Here is a 23,755-nt window from a genome sequence, read left to right as displayed (position 1 = left end):
CTTCTCCCATATGCGCTCTCCTGGACTTTAAAACATCTTGCAGAGGTTTTTCTTAAGTATGCTATTCTTTTAAGTACATCTGGTGGTAGTGTGATTGAGGTCATTTTCAATTAATTCCAAACTCTGGAACTCCTTGAATAGAGGCCAGATAAATGTAATCTTTGCTGTGTTTTAATGAATAAAGAACAGAGTGAAAGGGGTAACTCTCACACATGGGAGTGCAGAGAAATCTGTGGAGTGGGAAGAGAGAAATGGGAACAGAAAACTAGATTATAGGGAAACCTAGGAGCATCTGGTGGCTCAGTGTGTTAAAGCGCTGAGCTGCTGAACTTGCAGACCGAAAGGTCCCAGGTTCAAATCCGGAGAGCAGAGTAAGCGCCCGCTGTTAAGCTCCAGCTTCTGCCAACCTAGCAGTTCAAAAACATGCAAATGTGAGTAGATCAATAGGTACTGCTCCAGTGGGAAGGTAACGGCGTTCCATACAGTCATGCCAGCCACATGACCTTGGAGGTGTCTACGGACAACGCCGGCTCTTCGGCTTAGAAACTGAGATGAGCATCAACCCCCCAGAGTCGGACACGACTGGACTTAACGTCAGGGGAAACCTTTACCTTTACCTATGAGCTAGGGAAAGAAAAGTGGGAATGGAGAATATAAAGTCTTGCATTAGAGGAGGAAATACTGTATATACTCGAGTTTAAGCCCCCCCCCCCCCGCTTATACTTGAGTGAGGGTCCTGGCAGGCTTATATTCGGGTTGGCTTATACTTGAGTATATAGGTAATCAGAGTTAGATAATCTTATCTTAAATTACAGTTTTATGTAAATTTTCAAAAACATTTAACCTACTGATGCCTCAATTAATGTAATTTTATTAGTATCTATTTTTATTTTTGAAATTTACCAGTAGCTACTGCATTTCCCACCCTCATCTTATACTTGAGTCAATAAGTTTTCCCAGTTTTTTGTGGTAAAATTAGATGCCTCGGCTTATATTCGAGTGTCTTATACTCAAGTATATACAGGTATGTTGTGAAGTGACTAGGAAAAAGCTGAGAAAACATAGGTAGATAAAATGTTGGGTACATGATTGGGTGTGATACAAAGAGAATGCAGAAAGGGAAAAAAGTTGAGAATTGATTAAAAGAAAGCAAAATTTAAAAGAAAACAAAAATGCTTTCCTGTAGTTAACTGTACAATATATTTCATTTGATTTAGGTTTTTTTCAAAAAAAAAAAGACAAACAACCTCAGTTTATATTGATGTCAAAATCTGAAAAAAAATCATTGACAGTTACTTCCAAATTATAGTTTCAAGTTACAGCTGTATGTTGTAAAAGGAAACACATATTTTAAGATGAAGGCTGGAATTCAGTATAATATGTCTAGAGCAGAGTTCCAAGTCACCTGGAAGGATGGGAAGCAAGAGAAGGAGAATGTTCTACACACAGTAATATAGATGCAACATAGGGAAGCACATACCTCCTAGATCCACTGTTGGAGCTTCTTCCCTCCACGGAAGTCTCCAGTTGGACCTTGCCTATAGAGTTCATTATATAAATCAGCAAAATGTAGGCCAATTTGTTTCTATTGCATGTCCAAATGCACCATTAAATATCAAAAACTGACACTGATGCAAAATAAACCCGTTTGCGTAACTATTTCTGATTTGTACAGTGAATTTGTCTTATAATTTCATATATCTTAATAGTCCCTTGTATCCTATGCTGATTTCATTTTCCATTTTTCCAAAAAGTAGTTTTCGTTGATTTTCCAGTAATGCCAAGCATGTTTACTAAAACTTCTCTTTTTGAGTACTTATGCATCACATGAAGATACTGCTTATGCATCACATGGAAATAGTCATGATTATTTCAATGTTTATAGGCCCAAAGCTTATCCAAGAGGAATAAATAAATAACATTTATTCCTCTTGGGTATTGCATCAGAGATGTACATAGTCTGCTTACTAATTTAACCTGAAGCACTCCTAGGGCTCTGGGGAATTATTGTGGATTCGATTATACATCTAAAATCAAGGAATCTTGAACAGTTTTGGTTTTGTATTGTTCTTAAAGGGCATATTTAAAATTAACTTTCTATTTTGAATAGAAAATTGATGTTAGTACAGTTGAGGACATTGTTTTGCTTTTGAAGTATTGTTTTCATAATTGATGAGGATATCTTTCTTCTTGCACCATAATTCCAGTTATAGTTTATCTATTTTTCACATGCTGAATAGATATGTGATATCTCTGCTAGGAATACAAAAATATACCATAGATTTAGTATTATTCTTTTTTCAAAAGATGGCATAACAGGTCATCCCAAACCTTTTAAAATGTGGTCAATCTTAACAATGGGTAAGTGAAAGCCTATTGCATAAGTTGTCATTTGAAGTTAACTTTTCTAATGAACTTTACATTTAACTAGTCAATAGTTAAGGCTAGCCAATAGGTGAAAAACAGTAGGATTCAAGCAAAAAGTCATTATAGTAGAATGGCTTGCTGATTTCAAAAAAGCATGGGTGTTATTGCACAGTAACAACCAGATGTTCAGGATTGTTTGAGTATCCTAAAAATTGGCTTCATGCTACTTTAGTCCTTCACCTTGCTTCTATGAGAACTAAAGGGGAAGGGTAACACATGCCTAAACTCACCTTCTCACAGTGTTCAGTCTACCTGGGAAAGATCTGAATGAAGCTTCTACTTACATTTGTTTTGGCATGAGTACAGACCACCATGTGATTGAGAGCTCTGATAAAGTAGTCGTCACGGAAGCTTTTACTCCTGTTCATGGGTAGAATCTTTTTCAGACCTTACTGCTCAGACAGGGATGTTAGATGTGTGGTTTGTATGCCACTTCATGCCACCATTCTTTTCGCCCTTCTGAGAACAAGCTTAATGCCTCCACAAGGCAATGACCAATGTCTCAACTGATTTCTTAGTATCATGAGTAATACAGTCTACATGAGCAAGAAATATAGAAAAGCTATGTAGGATAGTGTTGTGCATAGCACCTGGAAGAGCAACACCCCATAGCAGTTATAATTACAGTTGATTTCATTATGTACATTTAACTACTGCTCAGAAATAACAGGAATCTAAGGATATATTGTCCATTTATAGACCTGAACTTTTAATCCACGTTATTTATACATAGATATCTGAAGTCTAGATATTCTGCTGACAAAATATTTTCAATACAGTTGTAATCATCTCAAGTTTTCTATTTTGTCATGTTAATATTTCCCCTTTACCCTATGGGTGCACCACTCACACTCAGAAGGCTCTTGTAGTCATAACATAGACCACCTTTCCCCATCTGTTCTGACAACACAGAGACATCCATTCAGACAGCAGGATGAGATATGGCGTGGGTTTTGGTCATCTATATATACTCGCATGTTCCCATCTAGCCGATTCTGTCTTCTCAAAGGAACCTACTTGTAAATACTGAGCACAGAGACAGATGAATGACTTGTAATATCACAAGGGACCTCGATGTCTCATTTCTACTAATGTCACCTCATGCTGCCTGTGAATTTGTTGTATTTGAACAAGGAAAAAGCATCTAGAGCTGTATTGGCATCTGCTGCATATTGCTTCTGCCCCCATGATCTATACTTTCTGTGCAAATGCAGGGAGATAAGGTTGCACACATGATGAAAACACCTTGCAGCAAAACATCTACTGAAGTGTGATTCCATAATCAGAATGAACATATTCACATAACAATGGAGCACAACCAAACTAGTATCTCAAATAAAAGTATTTGTTTCACACATATGGATGAATTCACCATAGGATTTGCAGCCCATATTGTTGTGTACAAATCAAGCAAGGTCGGTGATTATTTGTTCTACCATATGTGGAAAATTAGATAGTTCATTGGTTTTTTAGAATTAACCTTTCCACTGAAAAAAAAACATCATCATGTTACATTTTGACTGGATTACTACAGCTTTTCCTCATCAGATTCTTTAAGTGTACATTATCTATGCCACCCTGAAGATATGTGCAGAACATCCATATCTAAGCAGATAAAAAACTGCATTGTGTGACTCTATTTAACAAACATTACAATAAAAATTATATTTCCAGAAAGGTTCTGGCCACCTGACCTTCCTGGTGATAGATGCTTTTCAACAGTCTTGGTCTCATGGCAACCACATAATGGTAGTAGAACATGTGATTTAACACTCAGCTTCCAGTACAAGTCCAAGTTGGCACATTGTCTTCTTGCAGCATTGTAACTTAGACCTTGTCATGTGGTTCAATTTCAGGCACTACCATTGCTCTCACACATCATTTTCAACAATGCTTTACATGGCAAAAGTTACAGGGTTGTGAAATATGTGGGACTGATTGATGTGACAAGCATAAAGATTCTAGAAAGCAGGTAGATTGAGATGAGCTTTACCATCTATTTTGCCTTGCCCAAAATGTTTCTTTGATACTCAGCACCAACAGTAATTGATACAGCTATATTTTCATGTACATTTTTCAACCACCACTTATCTAATCTGAATACAGTGGCAATAAACATCACCTCTTTGGGTCTGGCAAAGTTAAGGAAAGTTCTTGTGTTCTGCAGGAGTCCTTCCTCTGTTCTCTCTGTATCGTCTTTTTTGTACGCTGGTTTCTCCTGCTTCGGATCATACTTCCTCTAACATTTCATTCATAGACTTTAAAGGCCAGGCTGGGTTGGCATCTTATTTTGCATGGTTTCTGTTTGCACATGGTGGTGTTAGAATTGCATATGCTACAGTAGATGCCATTCTGCCCATCTTTCTTAGTTGCTTCTTTGCTGGTTCTGCAGGGTCATCCCCAACATCATCTCAGAATGCCACGCTGCCTTCATCGAGTGCCTGGCCACTTAGTGCCTCCGGCTACAGTAGCTCTTTCAGCAGCATTGCATCCGCACCTAGCATTGCAGGTACGACCAATGGCCTTTCTATCTAGAATCCCTCTTTGCCCATAAAGAGGGGAGAGTCTGCAAAGCCCTCTCTGTTCTTTGTGGTGATGATGGTAATTCAGATGTGCCACCTGTCTTTGCATATTGTGCTCTGTCAATCAAATAACTGTCCTAGGAATTTATCTATGGTTAATATGTAAAAGAACTGGAGACACAAGATACTACATACCATTTCAAAATAAGAATTACAACTTAGAGACAATGCTAATGGTTTGGAGTCTATTGAACTACCCCCCCCCAAAAAAAAAAGGGTTTGTAACTAGTAGGGGTGTGCGAAGTGGCGTATATCCATTCTGTTTTTTCTCTGTTCTCCTTTTGAATTTTGGGTCCCCATCGTCCGTCCCCCCGTTCTGTTTTTGGGAAGATTCTTCCCGAAACAGAAACACAACTCCAGATCCCAAATTACAAATCCAAACAGTCCCCCTCCTAATCTCCCAGAATCTTCCCAAAAACAGAACGCGGTGCACCTGAAATTAATAACAAAAACAGAATGGATTACTGCTCTTTTGCATACTCCTAGAACTGACCTGTCTTTTAACAGCTGAACAGAATAAAGAGCATTTCTTATTTGACATTAGTTCTTTAGAAGCATGTTCCTGCATATACTTACCTTTAAAGGCCAAGGGTCTCAGAATTCCCCTGTAAGCCCACTCCCTCTACAACTGCATGAAATAATTTCATGTTTTTACTATAAAGATTTGAAGAAGGCTTTGTGGTTGCCTTCAGTTGCAGGTGTTTTGTATACATGTTCGGCCTGACATTCTTACAAAATTCTCTTCAGGGCCTCTAGTTATCAAAGAAATGAGGATGCCTTTAAAGTACCTTAGTTATAGGAACGATTGGAGGTGAGCTGTATTCCTGCGCTAGCCCTGTCATATTAGGTCTACAATGATATGGGCACAAACCTGCATAGAACTGTTACATAACTTACTTTTTTGTAAATGGGTTTATCAACAAGCCCAGAGTCCTTCCTCTTCCTCCTCTTCCCAGCTTTGACTATTCATCTCAGCAAATATTTTTATGGAAGTGAGCAATATGCCCCTTTCACCCTTCACATAGTTGAGCATTTATTGCCCCATTCTGCGCATACTTGGTAGTTTTTCAGATGCTAACAGCCGTGCTTAAGGCCTTGTAGCCACACTGTTAATGTGTGGGAGTATAGTCTGGGACTGAAGATAGGTGTAGAGAAGCTGGAAGTAGCATTTGATTCTGTTGTGTGCCTTTTGCGCATTCCTAAACAAGCACTCTTGGCCATTCTTTTTTGATGAGAAAAACTTTGCATTGTACAGTAAGATTAGTTTTCAAAGAATAAGTAACTTAAGGCAACCTAAATCTTTGCAGCATTTGAGACTAAAAGACTAGTCAAATTCCTTGCCTTTTCATACCTTCTCCACAAGCTGGGGCAGGAGTGAACTCAGTAATATAGAACCACTTGACCTCATTTACATGGGGTTCCTGAGAAGAGATAGGTGGTTATATTCCTGCACAGGAGCCCTACACAAATTTGGAAGGTGTCTCACAGAATGCATTGAACAGGAAATGATAGCATGCAAGACCGATAGGAAGACTGGGCCTCTTGTTTATTCTGCTTTTCTCTCTTCTCCTCATCAATACTAGAGTATAATATCTGTGGGAAGGTTTTATTTCAAGGCAGAGATAGCAGTGTGAGGGTGGGAAGCATATTAAAGGAGAAGTTGTGCCACTTCATAATTTCTTAGTCTACTGTCTGAGACAAGAGGCGTCACTTCATTAGAATACAAATAAAAAAGTAACTTAGATTTTACAAATTGCTTATCAATGTCGTGCTTTTATAATAGTGATTTTTAAATGTTTGATCTGTTAAAAGTAAAGCTGTTAATGTTGAATAATAATAACCTAGATTAGTTAAATCTTATAGATGTGACATTTAACAGAGCTATAATCAAAATATCAATATGCTGCCATGATGCTGTTTTATTTTAGTCTTCAGTCTAAAGGAGGGATTGGGTTTCTCACTGCTCAAAATAGAGAGGAATGTGGAACTCCTTCTTTACAGCCTACCATTGGATCTGATCTTTTTCATGTTCATCTAAAATACCATTATTTTTTCAGCGCTTCTTATTTCTTTTTGAGTCATCTTGTGCTCCTACATTTGCTATCTCTTGATAAAGCAATATATAATAACACCACTACCATGAGTAGCTGCAGGTTTAGATGACCTGATCAATCATTCCAGCAACACTCAATTGTTTAACTTATCTGATTTGGCAGTTAAATCTTGATATATGAAAATAGCAATGAACCTCTCTATCTTCCTTTTGTTCCTTTGTTACTTCACACTATCTGAAATCTAAAAAGCGTGTTTGCAGCTAATTATACTTTATTTCAGTTCATCCTCACTCACCCACACTCCTCAATTGTGGGAATTTAATTAGGAAAGGGGTGCTTACATAGATCAAAACATAACTGCTACAGGAGCATAGAAATAACTTGGTGGTTTTGGAAACTGTTTTCCAAACTTAATTTGCTATTATAAATGCTCTCTTTTCTCCCAATTGTCATGCATGTTATTAATGTAAGTTCTGCAGTGGATTATTTCAGTAAATTCAGTGGTATTGCAGGTTTTGTATGAACAGTTATCCTTGTTTACATCAAAAAGCTTTTTAATTTAATGTTTATTTTTTGAAGACCAGATAAGCACTTGTCAATAGGTCTTTAAAAGGAAATAAAAATAAATATGCTGGTCTTTACTTTCAAATAATATGTGATTCTCTTTTATATGATGCTTCCCTTCTGTTATTTCCTTTTACATGTACATTGATTTGATAAAACAACTGCTAGCATTCTGTTGGTTAATCCTAACTGGAATCAGTTGAACAAATTGTTGAATGGTGAGTCAAGACATGGATAAATCCCATTGATTCAATAGCCTAGCTGTGGTCAGGACTAACAGTTTTTAAAACTTGAATTAGAAGTAGTAGTTATAATAATAGAAGATGGATTATGCAGCTTTTAGTATCAATTTGCCAGGTTTTTACCATTTTATCTTGGATTTCATGCTGTACAAAACTTTGTATGTAGAAAAAGAAAGGATTTGGCATCTTGACAATAGGCTGATTTACACATGACTTAGTTATGACATTTGTGCAGAGCAAAATGTTTGGTAAGGGAAAGCACTCAACAAAGATTCATCCTGCTTTGCGATTCAGACCTTGTGAGGATAGTTCATCCTTACGACTGCAGTCTTAGACTGTGTTTGAACCAGCTGTCTTTCTGTCAAAGTGAAAACATTTCAAGGATGGGGTGTTAGTCATATTTTTCTAATTGAAAATAATTGATGTTTAGATATGGGTCTTTCAGGTGATATTTGATCATATGCGTTTCTTGATATTAATGAATTTTCTAATATTTGACAGCAGTGGGCCAACTTAATGAGTTCAAATGTTGATGGATCTGAATCCTATCATCCCTCACCTAGGTGTCTTGCATAGGGTTGGGGAGTGTTGTCTATCAATAACTGGAGAACCACATACTCCCCATTTCTGCTTTAGAATGACAGGGTTACAAACTAAAATTGCATTGATTTTAATACATATATAGTAGTGACAAAATCTGAACTCCAGACATAAAAGTTAGGCCATGAGGGATCCTTCTAGTGGAAGCTTTATGTATTAGAGATCTTGCTTCTTCATCACCTGGAAACGGCTTGTGACAACCTAAGGCAGAACTGGGCAGGTTTAACAGGTCTGGGGAACAAATTTTGTGCTCCCAGAGGCTATTATAGATTACCCATTGCTGATCTGAATTATGGTTGGCAAATTTAAGTCCATCTCTGGGAAAGTTATAATTGACTTTCTAGGTGACGGCTACTTCAAAACGAAATCAGTAAAATTTCTTAACCCTCCTTTTCTTCATATAAGAGTTAAATAATCAAAATATAAGAGCGTGAGGCAGTCCTTACCAGCAACCTGTCTCAAGCAGCATTCTTTCCCCCAGTAACTAACTGGAGGCTCTTGCTAGAACTTTTGCATATCTCTCAGAGTCTAAAACAGAGTCAGGGGAGAGGGCAAAAAGATTTTACGGGCTTAATATTTGAAATTAGTAAGTAAGTGGTTTTATTTTGAAGGCATGATGCCAGATCACTCTGATCTTACTACTTGCACTTTAGAAGTCTTATTAGGGGTGCTTTTTGTCTAAGCCATGACAAACAGTTCTGAGATTTTGAAAAATAGCATGTATGTGGTGGTGGTGAGAGAAGTTTGATGGAATGAAGAGACATGCCAGTTAAGATCATGTGTTCATCCATGCTTGCAGAGGAATGCACAGCTCCTATTCTGCTGATGTCAAGATAAGAGCAGAATCTGGGACTCAACATATTGTCCTGAAAGTATATTCTAAATACTGGTATATGAATTGCATTTCTTTGTTGCAGGTAAATTGTCAGACATCAAGTCAACATGGTCCTCTGGCCCAATTTCTCACACGCAAGCCTCTCTGTCTCATGAACTGTGGAAGGTACCCAGAAACACTACTGCTCCTACAAGACCACCTCCAGGCTTAACAAACACCAAGCCATCGTCTACCTGGGGTGCCAGCCCACTGGGTTGGACCAGCTCTTATTCATCTGGTATTCCTCACTTGTATTCATTTACTTTTGTCAGTGCAGAACTTTGCTGTTAATTTTTTTCATTTTTCATTCAAAGTCTTTATGTTAAAAGAAAATATCCACACCCAAAGAATTAGTAATATGCATCCGTTTAGAAGACTATTTCAGGTGTGGACGAATCACACAATTAATCAGTCATGACAATTCACTCTTCCTGGGTAATGTTCTGTATGTCAGGTACATTTTTTGTGCATGCTACAATAGTTAATCCAGAGCAGTCTTGGGCAAGAATAAGTCTCATTAATCTCAGCATGGATAATGCCATTTTGGCTACATAAGGATCAGGAATCATATAACTGAATTCACAGTTGTGTACATGTAATAATGATAAAAGTAAATTTACCAAATCACTGCAAGTAACTGAAAGTGGTTATTTGTCCAGGAGAATACTGATTTTTCCTGTCAGATTTCCAGTCTTCTGTTTTTAAGGGGAAATATACACATGCTGAACAGATTTTTCAAAATCCAATCACACTTTAATGCATCAAGCAGTTACAGATGGCTCTTTAAGCATCAGTCTATTATGTTGGGAGATGTTACACTGTTGAAGATAGACAGTACTAGGTTCCTTGTATTATAGATGGTATACAGTAGTTCTGAAAGACTTCAGTATTTATTGAGGGTCCACATACATTTTGCCCGTTCTGTATAATTTTGCCAAGAACTGTGTTGATCCCCATTGTTATTAGAGGGTGTGAGATCAGTGCATGATGCTTTGAGTAGTGGAAGAGAAAAAGTCTTTGTCCCAAATAATATGCAATACTCAAAGTGAAGAAACAGGTGATGAAAGGGGAAGGCAGTGGAGCAGAGGGTGAAAGATAAGTAGGGTTGTTGTGTGTTTTCCGGACTGTATGGCCATGTTCCAGAAGCATTCTCTCCTGACATTTCATGGCCATACAGCCCGGAAAACACACAACAACCATGTGATTCCAGCCAGAGTAGCTGGCCTTTCCATTTTACATTAAAATAAGTTATTCGTCTTTTCTGGGAGAGGGCAAGATACAGTTCAGTGTGTTGCTAGTATTTCATTTACTTTCAGGGTAGAGCTAAAACATAAAATTAGGAGCAGGAAAAATTATAATGTAAAATGGACTTGGAAGAAGCAATTGCAAGATTTTGGAGATACATAGAGATTGCAGAGGAGTGCAGTGAGGTGTAAAGCAAAAAGAGAACAGAAAAGGAATAGAAGTTGCAAATGAGAATTTCAGAGATTCAAGCTGTTTGTGATGAGTAATCAGCCAGGAAATTGTGGAGAAATGAAAGGCTGTCATTGCTGAGGCATGGGTTTAGGGAAGGAAAAGCATCTGCATTCCTTCTATGTGTGAGTTTTTTTACATGGGTCAGAAATATTCAGCTTCCATGCTTGTTACCCTAATACAGCACCATTAGAAAATACTAACAGATACTTGCGAAGTTCCAAATATCTTTTTATGCAGATAATCTGTATTATCACTAAAATACATTGATGCCCAATACCTGCTATGTCCAATCAATTGGAAGAGACAAAGAACAGTTTCTGCCCTCCTTACACTTTATTCCCAAGATGAAGGCATTATTATCCATTTTAGCTACTCATGTTTAGCCCAGTCCTATTTCATACTTACTTACCTTTGTATGAAATAGAAATTGCTCTTCCATAAAATTTGCGTTATTTATTGTTAGACCCATCATTTCAGAAATGTTAGACCCATCATTTCAGCCCCTGTTAAAAATTATCTTCAGCTCTTTTATGAGCTCCACCTGGTGGACAAGTAGCAAAGTTTCCAGTTACAATTGATTACTGTGGCAATTTGTAGATTTTAACCTTTGCACGTCAAAGCAACTCACTTTGTACTTACAGAATGGAGCCAATACTGCAAATGGAATGCCTGTTTGAACTTTTAGAGCCTTTACTCAGAACCCTATCATTGTTGTTATGCTTTTAGTTGCATTAAACCCTTATTGTTTTCTCCCAACACTTTAAATTGTGGAGCAGTGCAACACAAAAGAGATTTAAGACTGATAGTATAATAACTGCCTGAGCAATGTACATTAGCTAAGTGGTAAATGTAGGTTGGGCAGCTAATGTTGCCTGGAGGGAGAAAAATGAGGTATAAATCTTCAATTGATTTGTACATGCAATTGATACTAACTATATATAAACCACATTTGTTAGGCATATTTATCATAGCTGGAAGACACATGCTCTATTCAGTTCACTCCATTCTTTACCCAGCATTCTCCTCTCAAGAAACACTTTTCAGCCATTTACCTAAAGCAAACTTGTGCAGCCTTATTTGTTAGAAATCCCTATAGAATCCATATTCCTCATGTTTGTGTCCTGCATGTTGTCCATCTTTAGTTCAGTAAGTTGGTCTGGGCTTTCCCTACCTTAATCTTTCCTCTCTTTGTGATCCATAGGCTCAGCCTGGAGTACGGACAGCTCAGGAAGAACAAGTAGCTGGCTGGTTCTTCGTAACCTTACCCCCCAGGTAAGCAAGCCTGTTTGATTAAACTAGCTATGATTTCTGTCTGTGTTATAAGAGAGAAAACGGTTGGCACTCTGCTGCTAAATCTCTCTGTTGTGCCTGTAACTCTCAATATTGGATAACACTAGCCAAGCACAGCCATTGGAACACCCTTTGTTATTTGGCTTCTCATTGTCTTAAGCAGCGGTTTGTTGGATCAGTGAGTTTCAAGATAGGTTCACTGGAGTTTTTGTTTACAATTTATTAGAATGATACTCCATCAATATCCGAATTAGATGCAAATTCTATTTTGAAGTGGTCCTGTGGTCCTAAATAGTCCTGATATAATAGAATCTTAGCATAACTATAAAATAAGTACCAGTGAACACAGGACTCCCTTGAAAAACAGTTGTTCAGAAGTGATACATTTAAGATAGTTCTAACCTGGATATGTCTGGTCAACCATAGCATTAAGAACTTGCCCTTCTGTAGTATGACTGTCACAGTGCGTACACTAATCCTTCTGATGGCTTTGTGTAGTGCTGTACATGGAAGGAATAAGAACAAACCCATAAGACATTTGCAAATCTATTTTTCAGTGTCAAAATTAACAAGGAGTGCTGCAGTTCTCTGAGGTAGTGAAATACATAAGCATACAAGAGGGTACAACTCCCTTGGTTGCTCATAAGGTCTTCTAGTGGCGTTAGATGCCCTATACCCAGTTGGAGAAAAGGTAAAATTAGGTTTGGTTATCCTGAAACAAAACTAGCAAAATTATCTTTCATTATCATCTCTAGAAGATCTAGAGGACTTTGCCCGTACTTTACAGGTTGATCATATTTTAACTGATACAGAGAAGAGAAACAGCTAATGTCAAAATTCTTACTATATTCAACCTTCAGATAAAAAAGAGCACAATAGGCTTTTGATTTTTTTAAAGGACACAACTATACAGCCAGTAAAATTAATGATCACATGAAATAAAATACACCATCATCAATATACACCTCTCAATATAGTTGTCTGTGCCAACATTTTTAAAAAAATCAAGGATACTGTTTGAATTTCCCAAAATATTAGGGTAGGTAGTAATAAAAGGGACCAGGGAGAGAAAATCATCCTAAAATTTGTTTTTTCCTGCAATTAGATTGATGGGTCTACACTGCGTACTCTGTGCTTGCAGCATGGTCCTCTTATTACATTCCATCTGAACCTGACTCAAGGGAATGCTGTGGTCCGATACAGTTCCAAGGAAGAAGCAGCGAAGGCCCAGAAGTCTCTGCATATGTATGCAATTTTTTCCTGTGGTTTAAGTGTGATCTAATTCATTATTATACTATGTCTGTAATAATTGACTACAAGTAAAAATAGAACTGAAAAATGAAATACAAACAGGTAGGATACTAAATACATAGGATGCTTATTTGTTTTAGGCATTGAAGAACATCCAAAAAAGGGAAATTTGTTTCTGTTTAGAATCATGATATCACAGACTCGCTGTTCAGTGTAGTCTCCACAGTTTAAATGGCCAGTGCAGTATCTGCAATGGATGGCATCCAGCCGTCCTCATTCCCAGGGATTTCTGTTCCGCTGCTGAACAGCTTTGATTGCTTGGAAGTTTCTCATAGAGTTTAGGAAAGATATGATTCCCTACAAAATCTATACACTGATTTTAGTCCTGTGTCTGAAACAACATATTTCATTATCACTGTCATGCATCTTAGGGTTTTTTTTTCCTTCCAGCTTAATGTATCACTTCCTTTCCACTGTTATTCATAAAATTAGTTTTCAGACTCTATTTCATCATGGTTATTCTCCTCTATTTGCTCTCTTGTGAAAATGGATCTAGAGCTGTACTCTAAATGCATCCTGACTAGTGCTATACTATTAGTTTCCATTACCTGGCCACTGATTGCCTTAGTTTTAAGCTGCTGCTCATTGCTGGCTTATACTCACCATGTCACCTAGGCCATGCTGACATGTATTTATACCAGATCCAGTCTTTCCATCCCATATTTTTGTGGTCAAAGTTTTTTGTTTGATATCTAAAAACAATTTTCTCTTACTTCATCTTGCTTTGTTTGGTCTAGTATACCAACCTATTCAGATACTTTCAAATCTTCATCTTTTCTTAAATCACATTTGCTTGTTTGCTTTCTTATGTCTATGTCTTTGGTAGATTTGATAAAGAAAACTTCTGCATCCTCATTTTTGAAATATTTAGCAGCACAAGGCACTTCACTGAAGAATATCTTCCCAGCTTGTTGCTTAGACATTGAGCTTTGTTTCCCCCTTCTGTTATTGATCTGCCTAATTGTAATGTCATGCAACTTTGTAATAACATGACAGGAGGTTATCATAAGAAAACCTTTCAAAATGTGTTACTAAAATAAATAAATATTATTTTTATAGCAGTCCCATTATCTATCAAACTGGGAAATAAGGTTGATGTGGCGTGACTTGCTTCAGACAAGCCTAGGTTTGCATTCAATTGATATAGCCCTATTTATAGATGCCCACAGGCAGATCACTTGCCTAGTATTGATGGCAGGCTTACTGGATTATAGTTTCCTGGATTCACCTTTTCCCCTTTCTTGAAAATGGGGATACTGTATTTCTATCTCTATTCTTTTAACACCTCACCTGTTCTCTAGGAAATCTCAAAAGATTATGGAGAGTGGCTTTGTAATAACTTCTGCAAGCCTCTTCGCATAAAAACTAGTCAGTTTAAATAGTCTACCCCTTACGTATTCTGAACTACAAGTCACTTCTTAATATTGATCATCCCCCTTGTCCCACCTCCTTTTGCAGGAAGTGACTGAGGCATTCTACCTTCTGTCATCCATCATCATTTCACTACTTTCCTATGTAATCTTCTTTCTCTTAACATAGGCAAAGAAGCTCATTCTGTTTTTTTAAAGCATGAGCCTCTTGGAACAGCTCATTCTTGGCCTTTGACAATGTCCTTAAAAGCTCAGGCAACTTTCTTATGTTCCTTATAACTTTATAATAATACCTTTATTCTTAAATCCTGCCACCATCTCCCAAGTGGGACTCAGGGTGATTTACATATGGGACAATGCCCATAGACACAAATAGAAATTACCTATCAAGGTAAAATAAAAACAGTACAAAATAACATCTGTCATCTGTCCCTTCTTTCACGTCATATACATGTCCCTTTGAAACACAGGTCATCAGAGAGTATACTATGCAGTTGCAAGTCTCTTTATATGTTTCCCATTTTTCTTTCTAATGGAAAAATGTCTCATTGTATTGTCAGTTCTAATGATCTCCCATGCCCCTAGAATAATACCTTTCATCAGGATCACTTGCTATGGGATTTGACCGGCCTTTCTCTCAGCCTGTTAAAACTTCAGCTAATTTCACTTTACACAGCCTTTCCTGTTGCAGATTCCAAAGTCACTTTACTCTACAAATGCTGCCATTATAATTTCTTTTACCAATTCTTTCATGATGATCAGAGTTAATTTCAGGACAGCAGCTCTTTTTGATCTTTGAATTTTTGAGAGATGATGTTGTCTGCAAGACATTTTTTTTAAACTATTCATTGTGTTATTTATATCAAAGACAGCCTTCCAGCAGATATCAGAATAACTGAAATTTCTTTAACTGCTGCTGCTTGCCAGTAATGTACTACCTGTGTCTACTGGCTGGCTGGGCAGCCTGCAATATAGTATCATCACAACATCACTTGTTCCAAACATGTCTCCAAACATGTGTCCTTCTCCTCAGGTTGGGTGTTAAAGTCATGTTACTCTGAGAGTATTCCTGTTAGGGCTGCAGAATTCAGGGAGCTCTTCCATTTCCACGTGGCGAAAGATCACTGTTTCTGGGAGCAAACATCATTTGTGTTCTTCCAACGGCACAAAATATAATCTGATTTCCAAGGCTTTTTCCATGGTATTACACTCCCCTACCTTTTCTGCTCTATTTTTTCCCTTGGAAATCCCCCCTTCTTTTGTTCTTCCTATTTCTCATCTAAAAACTTCCCATGCCCTAGATAAGTTTGAAATGTACAGGATTGTTCTTCAGTCTGCAGAAGTCAAGCCCTTTCACTTTCCAGGAGCACTACTAGCTTACTTTTCCTGCCTACATTTTACTTTTGCTACAGAGCTGTGTCCCTACTACCCAGTAGTTCAGCAGTACTATATTTCCCCCTCCCTCACTCCCCAAATTCGGTGCAGTGGTGATTCCCCCTGCTTCTGTGGACTCTTCTTGGTACTAGTCTGGCATAGAGCAAGCCAAATTGGCACTAACTTCAGAATCAGTATAGATGAGGCCAAATTCAGCACTGCAGTAAAGGAATGTTAGAAGTTGAGAACAAGGTCACTCAGCCCCCAATTTCAGGGACTTGATCATTTCTTTCTTACTTTATTTCGTAAAGCTGCCAGAAATGATAGATAATGAAAAATAATTGATAATAGATTTATGTTGATTAGTCCTGTTACGGCAAACAAGACATTCACTAAATTGGAGGTGCATGTACGAAAATTGATCCACAAAAATAGAACAGTGTAAATGTTTTATTCATTTTATTGGTGGGTGGAATATTATTTTGGGGGGGGGGGGTCAGGGCCCTCATTTTGTGTTCTGTGCAATGACACCTCTGCCCTTCTTCCCTGACCTGGCAAAGAGCAGGCACCAGTGGTTTCCTTTTGAGCATCTCTTGCGTCTTTTCCTCTCTTTCCAGGTGTGTCTTGGGGAACACTACCATCTTGGCCGAGTTTGCTGGAGAAGAGGAAGTGAACCGTTTTTTAGCACAAGGCCAGCCACTGCCCCCCACCTCCAGTTGGCAGTCCAACACTGGAACCACTCAGACACGTTTGGGCTCCACGAGCAGCTCCCATGGCATGGTGCGCAACGAGGCCGGCCACTGGAATGCACCCTGCCTAGGTGGGAAAGGGAGCAGTGACCTGCTCTGGGGCGGGGTCCCCCAGTACTCAAGCAGCCTTTGGGGCCCGCCCAGTACCGACGACGGCAGGGTCATTGGAAGCCCAACGCCTTTGAATACTCTGCTCCCAGGTGACCTTCTTAGTGGGGAATCCATCTAGGACACCGGAGAAACAAATGGAAGCAACAATCATCAGCACTAAAGAAAATATATATATATATAATGGTAACCCTTTCCAGTCCAGGGCATCACGAAGAATCCAGCTTTAATAGATCAGACTGGCAGCCCTTTTTTTAGTACCTCTGTCCAATATTGACTACGAAGCTCTACCGAAGTCCTTGTGAACTGTTAGTGCAACAGTATGGGCTCCCTTTGGTCAGTGTCACGTGCTAATGATAGGTTTTTGTGTGGATTTTTTTTCCCAATGGCTTTTTAATTTTTTGTTTTTATGTTTGTATGGTGTTTTTAAAGACGTATAAAAGCTGCTTAGACTAGTTCTATCATGAAGGGCACTTTTCAGAATTTGGGCTGGAAAGGGTTATTTTATCAACTTGGGGAATGGGGGAGGGTTGGGGCGGGAATGTGAGAAAGCCTATTTAAAATGAGCCTGTGATAATTATGCACATTACCAGAGGCGGACCCAGTAATCAGTAGAGGGTGGCGTCTGACCAGCCCATCCACAGCTCCGGGGGAACAAAGCTTACGCCCTCGGCTGTACAACTCGGATAGAGCGGTGGGATGGAGTATCCATGCCTGCTACTCCCATGGGTCTTGCCTATGCACATTACACTTGTTTCATTACTTTTTGTGTCATTTTCTTTTTTAAAAAACCTCCCTTAAAATAGTAACAAGGTTTTTGAATACACAACAGACACATACACACACATATCAAACATGCAACTATACTTGAATCCAGCAGGCCAATAACAAAATGTGAACACTTTCTATTATGACACTTCCAGGTCAGCATCAGAAAACAAACAGGCTCTAGGATTTTTTTGTTACTTTTTTCTTATATGTATGCATTGGGGAAAAGACAGTGTGATTGTGAGAGTGCGGATGTGTGTGTGAACGCCAGTCGTACAACTTAACAAATTGTGTGACCTTTATCTTTTGTTTGATTGTTTGTTTCCCAGTATATGCTTTTGATTTGCTCATTTGGTCAGACGTTTAATTGTTATTAGCTTCTAACTTTGCACTGAGTGTCCGCAGCCCTTCTTGTAGCTAATCCTTGTTTTTAAGGAAAAAAAATGAAAAAAAAAACCTGATAGGAGGGGCTGGCGACAATTCATGTGTAAATGTTTACTCAAGGACTCTTACCGCATTAAAAAAATACTTACAGTGTGTATCTCTGGAGAATAATATGTATATCTACCTTTAGCAGCTTTTTATTGTGGACTAATGCAAGGAATTAATTACCGGAGTATTGCACCATTTTTTTTCCATCCGGAATATAAAGTTTTAAAAAAAGGAAAAAAAACTCTTGTTGAACTGTGGCCATAAATACTTGTAAAGAGTGGATGGTTCCCTGCAAGCCGGAACGCAAACAAGCACTTGGACATAGGTTTTGACTGCTTTTGGAGGAGCCTATGGTTTCAGCTCCCACCTGTTTACAGACTTTTTTTTTTCCTCCTTCAAACTTTAAAATAAAAAAGGAATTGAAAAAAAAGAAAAAAAAATAGACTTCCATCATAAAGAAACCTATTTTCAGAATGAAGATATGCTACTTCAGAGCTCTGGGATTGAACAGTGTTTGTTGTTGTTACTGTTGTTGTTGTTGTTTATCCTTTTCTTTGGCCATTGCTGTGTACTCTTTTGTTGTTGTTGTTGTTGTTTTCCTCCTCTTCGCCAGAATGGCGGAAAATATTGTGATCACTATCTTGCACATGGTGGAAGATGTCTCAGGAAAGCCGGGTTTCCCGAGGAGCAACTCCACACCATTTCATGTATTTTTTAAACCCAACTCCTAGCACTGAAGATATTATTAAAAAACAAAATGAAAAAAAATAAAAAAGACAGTAAGAGAAGAAGAAAAATACCTAATCTAATGTGTAGCAGTTACATATTTACCAAATAATGGACTCAAAAAGAAATAGATGTTTGAAGAGTGCTTTATATATTAAAAAATTGCTTTATGTTTAAAAATGATCAATGTTTTTGATTGTTTTGAAAGGAAGAAAGACAATGGAATAACATACCCTTTGAGTATGTTTTTAAAAATTATATAAACATTGTGCTCCCTGACTGCTTGGATCAGGAAACTTGTGCATTACATTTTGTTTTGTTTTGTTAAAGATTAGCTTTTTAATGGTTTTTTTCCAATTAAAAAGGGTCCTGCAAGATTGCAAATCAACAAAAGCTGGTTTTCTAGAGGATCATGAACTATGCACAGATTGGGTTCCAGACTTGTGTTTCTCAAGTTTTCGTAGTGTATTTAGCTGAATACCCTTTTCTCAGAGTGATTGCATCTCATTCTCATTACACGCACTCTACATATGTATTGTGTATATATCTCTCTTAATACACACACACACACATTATATTTATATATAAAATACATATGTGCCTATGTGCGAATTGAAATAGTCAAAACAATTTTCCATGCTGAAGTTTAGTAATGAGTTGTAGAAAAATGACTCCCGATCCATTAAAATTGGGGATGGACATTTTTTAAAAACAAACTGTTGATTTTTTTTTTAAAAAAAAACTTTTTGTTGGCCTTTCATTTTGAATTCAAGATGTCTGTAACTCTGAGATGAAAAGATAAAAAAAGTTTGTGGCTTTTAATGTTATTTCTCCTCATAGAATGTGATTGTTCAAAACATGCACCAGAAGTTGCTTTCAAGAGTACGAAGATTCTTTGAAACTTAATAAACTGCAGTTTTTCTTGGCTGTTAAAAAAGGCATGTGTATTTTTCTTGTGTACAAAGATGACTGTTAAACAGATAATCTCGTAGTTTTTATCACAGCCTTTGTCGGGGGCATTTCTTAGGTTTACCACATTCACTACATGTTAAATGTGCAACATGTAGCAAATATCTGAAGTGATTAAAATTTCACTTTCTCTGTGTGTATGTTTTACTTTACATGATGATATATTTCAGTTGTAGATTGTGAACTTTCTGCTTATGATTGTGTTTGAGAACACTCCTCTTTTCTGCCTTAAATATGAAGATAGAAATGGATTTCATATGAAAAGTTATCTGCGTTTTTGTTAAAATTATTTGACCCTCTTTTCTCACGTTACAATCCTGCACAAAAACATTTACTGTATCTTGAATGAAATATAGAGACCGACTACAGGGTGCACACCCAGCAAACAAACCCCATTCTTTACATGCTTTAGGTCACCATTTCTATTGGTCTGGTATTATTTCACTTTTTAAGAACAAAAGTTTCCAAGTGTAGAATAAGGAGGAAATGGCTACAAAAGAACATTCAAGTTGAAGAGCACTCATTCAGGTAAATTGGTCCTCCTTTCTCTATATTACTGTTCTTATAAGAGTATTCCTCTTTAAGTTCCAGTTTAATCATAATCAGTATGATGTACCTCTAGTGTAATGGTTTCAAATGCCAACGTTCATAATAAGATGAGAGTTTTGGCACATGAAGCACCACGTTGGTTAATTTGGTTGGAATAGGAAACTGCAGGTGTTTGAGCCACAGATCAATTTGTATAGGAGTTTTTACTGTGCATTTTCAGGTCATTTCTGGTTTATGGCTACCCTAAGGCAAATCTTTTAAAGAGTTTTATTGGTATGATTTGTTCGGAAGAGGTTTGCTGCCGCCTTTCTTAAAGGTGGAGAGACTCTGACTTGCGCAATACCACCCAGTGGGTTTTCGTATCTGAGTAGGGAATTGAATCCTGGTCTCCAAGAATCCTACTCCAGCATTTAGGCCATTTGAACATACTGGCTCTCTTCCTTCGGAGTGGGCATCCCAATTTCCATGTAGCCCAGTTCTTAATAGATGACTGTTGCTCTGTTCAGAGTTCATTTAAATAACTGCTAAGGAGGGACTGTTATTGAGGTCTTTGGTGTGGCCTGTTTTTATCAACAAGTAAGTGGTACCCTATGGTCTTTGCTTAGCTAGGGAGTCTAGTAATCAAGCATAGAATTAGCAGACACTGCCATTCTGACTTTACTAGCAAGAGCTACGGACCACTGCTGATACACTACCAGATAAGCCTTATACACTGCTAGTATGCAGTTAGCCTAGTAGTGATAAGGATAAAAAAAAAATAGAAATGCAGCAAAACACAAAAGTTACCCTACTGTTGAAACCAGTGATCAAAGTAAACACTGGATAAGTAACACTTCGTAATGCAACATGTAATAGTAAATTCAATGTAATGTGGTGTCAGTGGCATGAGTTAAAACTTAAAGCTAAGAAGGACATTGCTGTGCCCATTACAACAGCAAAAAGTCACCTCTAAATATTGAAACAAGATCTTGATGTTAGTTATTTTATTTTACCTAATGGCTAGTGCCTTCTCTCATTTCTTGCTGCATGTTTTGCAATTTAGCTAGTATTTGAACTAAACAGAATTGCTGAGCTCCTATTCATTGTTAGCGTGATGCAATGTTGCAATTGCATCCAGAGTTTGTGCTCCTTTTTTAGTTTTTGTAGAGGTACTTCAATTATAACAGCATAAAGTCCCCTTAGACTACCTGTGAATCAAACTCTGTGTGTCCACCTATGAAATAAACTGAATGTCCTGAGTTTGATCTCTTAGTACCAGTGTGTTTGGTTTTCAAATATTCCAGTCATGAGGCTGGCTATGTAGTCTGTGTGGTCAATTTTCAGTTTTTTCAGTGGCTTGCAAATGTGTTACACATTGTACCCCTTGACTTGAAGAAGAGGTTTAGAGCTCCTCAGATGCAGTTGCTTCTTCTATTCAGGGTGCCTTGGGCTGCATATTTGGCTCATGAGGAACCTGAAGGGGTTTATATAACTAATATCAACAGCATTCCCCAAAAATTGACATCTCAATATGTACAATTATGTATATCATGGGATATTCAGAATTCTCAACCAGAGTTGTGGTGCCTCATGAAAATATAAATCCCTGGATTCTAAAGAATAAAACTAGAGCAGTTGAAATGTCATCCCAGCCAAAAAATATATCTTCCCCTAGATGCCTTTTGACAGCTTTGTTCCCAGAGAAACTAAAAATGCCTTGAACATCCTGTGCTCTTAGACCTGCTCAGCCACTCAATGACATAGGCAGGACTCCAAGAACAATGTAATGGATGCATTTTCAGTTCACATTCCTTTGAATTTTACTCATAGTATTGGATGGATTGAAAATAAATTGATTTTATTATGCAAGACCGGAAGATTACATTAGAATATGTAAACTGTAATAAACCAAGAGATGTAACCTGCTTTCTATTAATGAATGCTTGGGACCTGTCCAAGTCATTTTGATGCATGAGACAAAGGAATAAATGCTGCCCTGGAAGTCCTATATACATCAAACAAGGAGACTGACAGCTGGCTCTGAGTTAACAGCTGGCAGGACAGCATCCACCACCACCACACCTTAGGGCAGTAGGGACAAAGGACAAAGCAGCTGGTACCCACAGATTTGGCCTCCAGCACCTCCCACTTCCTCACCATCTTCTGCCTGAGATAACAGCCTCATTCTGCTTTCATTTCTTTCTGTAGGAAGTAAACTGTAATTCCTTAAACTAGAGATAATGGATGCAGGCAATGGGCTGTGCTTGTGTGACGTGCTGCATATTTAAAATGAGTGAAGATATAAATATTTAAAGACATTTGGTCTGCATGACTGCAATCCTAGGAAAATGTACACAGGTTTGCTATCTAAAGTGATTAAACTACTAACAAAATTTTCCAGTCTGCTTGTCATTCACTACAAAAGCGGGCTTTAAATCCACTGTGGAGCTAAGTGTCCAGTCATTGTGGGCCATCATGTCTAATCCAATTTGTGATGCAATATCAGGTTTCCTTAGGATGATTTGCTCAGAAGAGGTTTGTTATTTTATTTCGTGTCAAAAGCATTGCATAATAAATAAGTTTAAAAGTGATAAAAGAATCACAAGCAGCTAAATAGATTTCGACCAAAAGCGGGCAGCAGCGACCACATTGTCTGTAGCTATAAACAACTCCGTACATGAGGCAGAACATTGTGGGCAAGTATACATATGCAGAGTTGTTTGTTCTGCTCCAGAGTCACACAAGGTGGAGGATTCCTCCAGCTAGTGCCATCTTGCCTAGTTGTCTTTTGATCTGCCCACTCCGCTTCCGAGTCTGTTTAGGGACTTTCAAGTTGCCCACTCTTGGTTTGCCACTGGAGGCAAACCCTCGGGGAGCCATCCAGTTGGAATTGCCTGGTTTAGCTGCCCAGAGGGACACCCTTGTTGTTGCTGGAGGAACATTAAAAGGAGTGGTGGTTCTCATGAAGCCTTTCCTTGATTTGAGTCTACTGGGAGGACGCTGATAGTCATGCAGTGGATAGCTTTCACAATGTTTGACCTTATTTCACTCAGAGTTAGCAACAACTTCCTGTCACACATCGGGGTGGGGGGGGGGGGGGAATGCCAGCTAACTTACATAGTTAAGTGTAGGTTTAAGGCATCCTGTGATTATTCTGCATGTTTCTTTCAGTGCTATGTCCACCTGCTTTGCATGGACAGACTTGTGCCAGACAGGGCAGATGTACTCAGCATTTGAGTAAGACAAGGCCAGGGCTGATGTTCTCTTTAATTGTGGATCTGCACTCCATGCACTGCCAGTAAGTTTCCACA

At 38.2% G+C, this 23,755-nt stretch overlaps 1 protein-coding gene across 9 annotated transcripts in view; it reads left to right on the top strand.

The window, feature by feature from the left end:
- tnrc6c (trinucleotide repeat containing adaptor 6C) overlaps positions 1–19,884 on the top strand; it is a 623,926-nt gene extending 604,042 nt beyond the window's left edge. For 7 of the 9 annotated variants that reach the window (XM_062970647.1, XM_062970652.1, XM_062970650.1 and 4 more), the window contains 5 exons: positions 4,820–4,936; positions 9,387–9,581; positions 12,021–12,091; positions 13,215–13,354; positions 16,782–19,884. In XM_062970647.1, the coding sequence (XP_062826717.1) occupies positions 4,820–4,936; positions 9,387–9,581; positions 12,021–12,091; positions 13,215–13,354; positions 16,782–17,142 (884 nt within the window). In that variant the 3' untranslated portion in view covers positions 17,143–19,884. The remainder of the gene's footprint in view (positions 1–4,819; positions 4,937–9,386; positions 9,582–12,020; positions 12,092–13,214; positions 13,355–16,781) is intronic. The other 2 variants (XM_062970649.1, XM_062970648.1) reach the window with 1 other exon arrangement.
- Positions 19,885–23,755: the final 3,871 nt, after the last annotated feature.

The sequence above is a fragment of the Anolis carolinensis genome, chromosome 2 (assembly GCF_035594765.1).
Source record: "Anolis carolinensis isolate JA03-04 chromosome 2, rAnoCar3.1.pri, whole genome shotgun sequence".
Classification (NCBI taxonomy): domain Eukaryota; kingdom Metazoa; phylum Chordata; class Lepidosauria; order Squamata; family Dactyloidae; genus Anolis; species Anolis carolinensis.
This window is presented reverse-complemented; position numbering and strand designations above follow the sequence as displayed.